Here is an 8336-nt window from a genome sequence, read left to right on the forward strand (position 1 = left end):
CTATGTTAGGGGTAGGGGATTTTTATTTTATTTTATTTAGGGGTAGGGGATTGATTCACTGGAATCCGTTATATAACTTTGATATATAGGGACATACATCAAGGACCTCTTAAATATAGTAATGGTACCCCCAAAATCACAAAAAAGGGCATGGTAGATTTTGTTGAGTGTGCTGCTGAATTCCTATTTTAGGTTTTACTTTTACTTTTCATAGTGAACCACATGTACTTTACTGATTTCAAAAAAAAAATCAAATATAATTTAATACTTGTACATAGTAATCAACTTAACTAATATTGTTATTTTTAAGTCCCTCCCTCAAAATAGAAAGCTCTAAACCGTAGCTCCTGTTTCTACAAACAGAAAATTAAAAAATCTCCCTTCCTTTAACAGTCACTTCGAAAAAGTAGCAACATCTTTTAATTTAGCAAAGACGACTGAGAGTTTTTACTTTGTTGATAAATTATCATAATCGTTAAGATTTTAAAGAGTTGCAAGCCGAAATTTATCGCTAATAATTAGCATTATCTAAAGATAGTGTACACCCGCCACCGTTGCACTCAAATTCTGAGTCTGACAACAACATACTAATTAGATAAGGTTCCACATGTATTCTTACTTGTGACAATTGTAAAGACTTACCTGATTGAATTTGAGTGCGACGGGGTGGGTGTATTCAAATAAATCCTATATATCAGCTGATAGCTTAGGCTCCACAACAATAATGTCAATACATTGTAAAACAACTTGTCTATCATTATGAGGAATAAATTTTAATTTAAAAAAAAAAACAAGAAAAGCGAAGAAGAAGAAACCCTGTCGAGTTCTGGTTGTTGAGTTCTGATTTGGGTATCTCCCACTGCTTATGTTTTTGAGTGATGGAACAGAACAGTGATTGGCAACTATTTTGGACTCTCCGCATAGTGCTTTCGAGACCTTCCTTTCAACTAAATAGCTTGCATTTGCCTTTAAGGCAATCAAAAGATACATTCATTGATTGGTACTGGAGAAGAATCAGAAACCTCAGTGTCATAAATTAATACTTACCCACATTTTCATGGATTAACAAAATCGATCATTTACCCCAACGTATAGTTTTTTCCCACTTCACATTGAACTACATAAAACTGTGGTTCGGAGGTTGGAGGCCCCATGTAAAGGTACTGGACATATACCAGAAAAATCTGTATAACGATCCGTCTCAAATAAAATGCATAAACGTCAATGCAATCACATAAATCCATGATGTTCTAAACAAGTGCTCGAGAACACTTAACACAAGCTGCAAATAACTTGTTCCAAAATCTAAATTATTCTAAACTAATGACGATCTTACATCAAACTAAAGGCAGTATCAATATGGCAGGTCTTTCATCTGTTAATACCTCCTAGGAAAACGGTCCATAAACCTTCCGGAGGGGCACTCGAATGCTTGGTGTCCTCTTCCCCCGCAGTTGTGACAAATCATCAGGGCCATGCAATCACGGCTCATATGGCCTACCTGCTGACAAGTTCGACAAACAATGTCCCGGTATCCTCCACCACCACTAAACCCACGACCACCAAACCCACGAGATGGATGTCCTCTTCCACCACCTCTCTCTTCAATAACACTGGCCTTGAGGCAATCTCTGGCCATATGACCAGATATATTACACAAATTGCACACAGGATCATTTTGACAATCACGTGCCAGGTGACCGGTCTTTCTACAATTTTTGCATGCCTTCTCATTTGTGCAGTCAGTTGCAAGATGCCCTTGTTTGAAGCAGTTATTGCACAGCTTCAGGTCCCCAGGTGGAAGTGGAGGAGCAGTGCAGTCTCGCGCACGGTGTCCTGCCTTCCCACAGGTGTGGCAAATTCCTTCATTTGGACAATTTCCGGCCGTGTGGCCTGGTTCTCGGCAATTCCAACAAAGAGATTTTGTGGAGCACTCGGAGGCAATATGTCTATTGAAATATTCAAAGCAAACAAGAATAACAAGTTAACAAATACTAGTGGTTTATCCAAACTAATTAACCCAACTTCCACAAACACGAATGGCAAGAAAGATACACCTAAGAAGTATGCAAAAGAAGGAACAAAAACCCCAAGAAAAGGGAAGGATAAGTATATTCCATCAAGTGACTTTTCAAAGCTAGTACTTTTTTTTTGACAGGGTAAAGCAGTGATTTATAAACTAGTATTATACTGCATGTAGATACTTCATTCAAGCTTTCATGTGGTGTGTTCATGCCCCTGATATGTAGCTCTTGTTGATTTTTGAAGTAACATTTTAGCACTTGGGTTCAAGTGTTTGAGCAATAAGACTTACACAAAAGAAGTGTTTGAGCAGCAAGAAAAATTTTAAGTAGTACACAGTAAGATTACACGTATAATGACACTTCTAATAATCGTTTGGGAACGCATATAAGCTAAGGTACTAAAATTGATGTATTTAATCTCATTTGAAAGTGTAATGACTTAACCTTGCAGTTTCCTCACATCTCAAAATGGCATGACCAGGTCTGTGCAACGGGGCATTGGTTTTCAAGGAAATATTTCCCCGCTAATTAGGCTGTAAGAGAACTATAAGTAGCTTCCTCCCCCCCCCCCCCCCCAAAAAAAAAAAAAGCATGTCAAGATAATTTGAATTTTAAAATTTAACCATCATCAAGCAGAACAAAAAACAACTGAGAAGACTTGGAAATTCAGAACGGTTCCAAAAATATTTTATTTGAATCACGTGGCTAAAGAAATTCAGTCATTTCTCTATTTTTTCGGTTTTGCTAGTATCTGTTTCCTGGATCCAAGTGTCGAGTTCTTAACTATTGTGTAAGAGGGGTTTTTTTGGGGGGGTGGATTTAAAGATAATAACAAGGCTACAGGAATGACATTGGCAGCTTCTACACTAAATATATAAGCCAACAGTTTAACAAAGAATGTACCTGTAATCAAAGTTAAGAGCAATGCTGAGATTTCCAAAGTTGGGGGAGGAGGGAAGGGAACTAGTAAGTAGTTTATCAGCAACTTTCTAGATGCTTACCCAGGAAGACCGCAATTGTGACATATTGCCACATTAGGGCACTCCCTAGCAAAATGACCAGGTCGTTTGCAGTTCTTACAGAGACCGTCTGGGCTGTAAAGAAAAAATAATTGATTACTGTTGGAAAGATAGAAAAAAGAAGGTAAAGCCCACGTCAATCTTCCTCCAGAAGAGCAAAAGAATGAAAAACTGTAGATCCTAGAAAGAGTTGAAGATTTCTTGACATATCTAGCATGCACATAAAATCATAAACCATAAACAGCACTATTTGAGCATTTCAATCTAATGCAGATGAATATCAGGGTGGTAAAGCATTTCAATCTAATGCAGATGAATATCAGGGTGGTAAATCTGCTTCAAATAGTCATGTTCAGCTTAGTCCATTAGTTAGTCTTAAATTGTGAAACAGCTTTTTATTTTAGAAGTGCAAAAAAGATAGATCTTGAAACCAACTAGTAGGTACAATTCAACGTATCCACACATTCATGTTACAGCAACTGTAAAAGCAAGATAGCAAACATCCTCCATTTCCATGTCTAACAGACAGAACTCCCTTAGTTCCAGCCAACAATTGCTCGGGAATGAGAATAGTTAAGCAACATACAAATGATTGAAAACCAGATAACCTGAAGCCCCGACGTGACTCCCGTCTATATGGTGCATCACGGTAGGAATACCGTTCCGTGCGGATTTTACGATCTCTTGGGCTCCTGCTTCTGCTCCTGCTTTGGCTTCTACTGTCAGATCTCATTTTGAAAACTATCACGAGTAAACCACCACTAACAAAACCACCTGCAAAATATCACCACACCACCACCAGCAGCTGCCTCCTCCTGTCCACCATAACCACACATCCAAGACCACATCACAAATCCATAAAAAACCTCTACTCCCATGATTTATATACCAAAACCCCAACACCACTAAGAAGACACTACACGATAGCAAGATCACTTAGACATCAAGGTTATATATACTAAAAAGCTGTTGACACAGGAAACTTCGTCTCCAGCCACATCCTACATACTGTGCACATCTCGTGGCAAATAGATACCCACACATTATCATTAACATTCTAGTCACCACAGACGATCTCATAATGACTTTCAACTTCATAAAAATATAGAGATAGATTCAGTAACCAGCAGAAAAGTGAGATAAGTGTTGGTAAAAGGCAAAGCTTTGCAAACAACAGCTACTACTTCGAAATATAAACTACTTAAAACAGAGGATACAACATATATGTCAAGTGGTAAGAGATGAGGTTATATTTCTCAGTCCAATGTTACTTTCCTTCTTTTCAAACTGTAATTAACCGAAACAAGTGACATATTGGCTACCGAAAGAAGAACAGAAGCGTAAGTGTAAACTTCCTCGCCATTGTTATTGATTATTCACTCTTTTGTTAGGTGGAGATGAATGTACATCACTGTGTGGTAGCTTCTACTAGGAGTAGATGCCCAATGAAGAAACTGCTCAAGAGCAAGGAGTTATAAATATCATTCCAGAGTGTGTGCGCTTCATGCCTGTTGAAGATGTACAATCTCTTTAGTAGGGAAGGACCACAGTTCTTTATTAAAAATTAATTACATTAAGCACAATGTCCCTTATTTTCTTTTTAAATATCATTGACCATGCCCCTGTATCATTTCTGCATTTCTGTCCACACATATAATCCTAACTATTAACATCTTGCCAAGTATGAATCCTCAACCCTCCACCAGTCCCACCAAAGTCCCAAGTAACACAACCCATTGATAAGAGCAAGTATTACAAATTGAGCGAAAATTTGCTAAATAGCATTAAAAAAGCTAGCTACTACAACCACCCCCAATAGCAGCAAGGGACTACCTTATGCCCTTTTCTCCCCTGTTATCACCTCAGCTATGCTGCATGTCGCCAGTGTTATCAAAGGCGTGCTTAAAGCGCGCTTAAGCCTTGATGCGAGGCTCAAAATATGTTGAGCGTCTCGCTTCGCCTCGCTTAGGTTCAGTGTTGTCATCAAGGCTCTAAGACATGCTTTTCCTTGCCAATAAGTGTAATCCTGAAGAGGCAACATTAAACAATTGATATTTCACTTTATCGTAAATTTTCTTCAATTTTTGTCTATATATTTGGTATTTATGGTTATAGATATTAGTCTTGGACTACACATACATATTTGTAATTTTTCACCATTTGCACCTTTCTCCATTAAAGCCCACGCTTTATTTGCGCTTTGCGCTTAAAGCCCCAACAAACCTTAAAGCTTTTTTGCGCTTTTCGCCTTTGATAACACTGAATGACACTACAACCCTAGAAGATCTCCATTACACCCACCCCTCCCCCTTTATAAAACGACATACCAAATCCGAAGCCTTAATTGCAGCACAAGTGCTAACTGCTAAATGAGGTTACTATCTTGGAGTGGAGATGTACTATGTTCACCTACCGAGCTATTCGTGCCACACTATAGCTCTTGGCAACTTCATCTTAACTTGAAACTTGAAAGTTTGAATGGACCCATTGCATTAATTTATACACCAGTCCATTCACTTCCTTTTCTAGTTTTGGCAAGTGTTATGTTTCTTGTTCTTAGTCTTCACCTTCTTTTGAAAAAAGAAAAGGTAAAACTACTCCCTTACCCCAATTCCATAAGTACTATCTGAATTCCCAAAGGTCAAATTGCCTAATTTCAAAGTATAGTAGTTCACACTTTTGAAAAGAAAAAAATTAAAATTTGCCAAAATTACTCTTCACAAAAGAAGGTTACGAAAATTACCCTACAATTTATTACCAACTACAATATGTTTTAAAGCCCTTATTTAGTTAATCCATTTGACTCTAGGAAAGCAAAAGGTGAAACTTCTTGGGAAAAAAGAAGTTAAAGAGGAGAGGATACTCCACAATACAAGCCCAGGCCAACTACCAATCTACAAGCAGTAGAAAATCGAAAAAAGGGGTGAATACACTAGATCACTGATAATTTATATAATCACTTTCACCTAGTAGAAATCCAATAACTTCCTAGTGCCGCCCATTCCCATGTTATCCATCCCTGCATAATTCAATCATAGCAATATAATTCCTCCTCACTATAATATGCTGTATCATAAAACTAAATGAGTTAATGACCTCAACATGCACAATCACATGATTCACTAGTAAGGTGCACTGCTCCAACACATGTTGAATTGAAAATTATAATTTCCAAAAGTACACTTCCGATTCAGTGGAGATTTAGTGCTCGAACAAAACTTGCATTTGGACCAAATCAATTTGTTAGAAATGAAGGAAACTAAACTATAATTTCTTCTATTCGTAACTCATTCTCAACCAGTCAACCCAAAACTCTAGTTGAAACCAACATCGCATTCACTTTGTCTATGACTTAACAATAAATTAGCTGAACAAGCGAACTACACAATTATATGCTTCACAGCCTCACCCCCACAACCCCACCACAAGAAAAAAAAAACAATAAACAAAGAAGACCAGCTAACTACCATTTATGGATGAAGTCAGCCTTTTTATTTATTTGATATAGCACACGCAACCGGCCAACCCATCACCAACAAGTCCTTATTGACCCTTTTCTCCCCAATGACTTGAGCCAATAACCTCAAAGTTGGAGATTGAGGATCCTTTAGATTTGTCTTTTACATATGTGGTCAGTATTTTGCTTTCCGCCAAAGAGAAGATATAGTGGATTTCAGATTTTGGTGTCATCCTTCAATGACTAATAACTAAAAATGTTCTCATCTCCGTCTAGAATTTCAGTTGTAATCTGTATGTAGAAGAGCAACATAGCTTACTTCTACCCACGAACCAGGCAACCTTTCACATCCGGAATATCAGACAAAAAAATCCTCCCCAACTATCCCTTAGGTCACTTCCAGCCACAAACCAGGCAACCCTTTTGCATCCATAATGTCAAACATGAAATTCTCCTCAACTTCCATTCCATCAACCAATTTCTACCTAAAATCAAGGTAAATACAGCAAGCAATGCATACTCACAGCTTGAGCTAGCGGGCGAATTTGCCACCTCGTCTCAGACATTTAGTGATTTCCCACTTCTGCTCTCTCCCTTAAGTATTAGTAGATAATAAAACCACCCACGACAAAAACCTTAAAAGAGCATAGAACAATAGACTATGGGCAAATAAAATTTGCAAAAATTACAAAGCAATACAATTAATTGCACATATAAGCCGGTGGTTAAGCTACATTTCTAATTGCTACGAAAATCAGATGCTTTTTTTTAATATAAGTGCCAATAAGTCCGAAACCCTAGTTAATGTTTTACTATGCAAATCCAGGTAAAAATTAAGATGATGAAAGGAACCCTAAGAACCGCGGTTCAAATCCCACCAGAGCCAAACAAAACCCAAAGCAGAGAAGACAAAAGCACAAGTTTGTACATTGAAGAGTACAACGTAACCCTAAAACTATTCCAAGGAATCGGAGACAGAGGTAATTACTTGCTATTAGATAAAATAAATAGGTGAATAAATAGAGAGAAGAGAGATAAATGTACCTGCAAGCTTACGAAAATGGAGAATCCGCAGCGAATGGATATGGAGAAAACTGCGACCCAAGTAACTGCGCGGGTGAATAGGTGCCAAAGGGCAAGGACAGCAAATCCCTTAAATAGCCTTCGAAATGCTACTTTCTTTTTTCCAATTTCCGACCTCGTGTCCGCTTGCGACCCAATTAATCGTGAATTTGTGACGTAAGGTCCATTAAATGGACAAGCATTTCCTATAGATTTTTTCTAACATCTATTCCATCACAATTTTGTTGATGCCTTTGAAATGCTTCGACCATCAAAAAATTTAGGGTCTGCTAGGAAACTGCTAGGAAACAACCTGGTAATTGGAATTGGTGTAATTACTAGGGTAGTAATTATACAATTATGTAAATACGACGACTTATTTGTTTATCCTAGTGTAATTTGTATACGGTCAGAATCAAGAAGCCTGATTTCGAAGCCTTAAATTAAGCTATGAGTCTGAGTCCGGGCAACTCGAGGCAGAGGTCAGACCCGGTTGGAGGATGTATACGGCTAGAATCAGAGAGTCTGATTATGTAATCATTATGGCATTTCACAACCCGTCTTCAGAAGCCTCGAAGCATAGCTCGAGGTTTGACCCCGAGGGTTCCCAGTGCTCGACCTCGGGGCAGCGCCAATCGGTGGCTATCTTAGACAAGCGGGAAATTCCCAAAAGGCACGTGGCTAAAGCTGACCAGGTCTACAAGAATAGTACAAGTCCGTACCGTGACATTAAATAGATGTACCAGTTGTTTATCTTTGTAATAAATGCATATG

The 8336-nt window shown here is 38.2% G+C and overlaps 1 protein-coding gene across 3 annotated transcripts; it reads right to left on the reverse strand.

The window, feature by feature from the left end:
* Positions 1-1172: 1172 nt before the first annotated feature.
* Positions 1173-7732, reverse strand: LOC107822289 (uncharacterized). 3 transcript variants are annotated; one of them, XM_075254719.1, is made up of 5 exons: positions 7545-7732; positions 4451-4551; positions 3652-3858; positions 3026-3118; positions 1173-1949 (listed from the first exon to the last, which is right to left on the reverse strand). In XM_075254719.1, exons 3-5 carry the CDS (start codon positions 3774-3776, stop codon positions 1379-1381), a joined length of 789 nt encoding a protein of 262 aa, XP_075110820.1. In that variant the 5' UTR covers positions 3777-3858; positions 4451-4551; positions 7545-7732; the 3' UTR covers positions 1173-1378. The 3 variants fall into 3 exon arrangements, with proteins under 3 accessions (XP_075110820.1, XP_016504307.1, XP_016504306.1); XM_016648821.2 differs by lacking the exon at positions 4451-4551 and adding an exon at positions 6010-6062; XM_016648820.2 differs by lacking the exon at positions 4451-4551 and having other exon boundaries at positions 7545-7730.
* Between the last annotated feature and the right edge of the window lie 604 nt (positions 7733-8336).

This window comes from Nicotiana tabacum, chromosome 6 (assembly GCF_000715075.1).
Source record: "Nicotiana tabacum cultivar K326 chromosome 6, ASM71507v2, whole genome shotgun sequence".
Lineage (NCBI taxonomy): Eukaryota > Viridiplantae > Streptophyta > Magnoliopsida > Solanales > Solanaceae > Nicotiana > Nicotiana tabacum.

What these genes read in the sequence shown, in the direction of transcription:
- LOC107822289 (XM_075254719.1), bottom strand. Translation starts at nt 3,776, where the DNA reads ATGAGATCTGACAGTAGAAGCCAAAGCAGGAGCAGAAGCAGGAGCCCA. An exon ending in GAGTCACGTCGGGGCTTCAG is followed by an intron (nt 3,119 to 3,651) that starts GTTATCTGGTTT and finishes TTTTCTTTACAG; the next exon opens with CCCAGACGGTCTCTGTAAGA. An exon ending in CACAATTGCGGTCTTCCTGG is followed by an intron (nt 1,950 to 3,025) that starts GTAAGCATCTAG and finishes ATATTTCAATAG; the next exon opens with ACATATTGCCTCCGAGTGCT.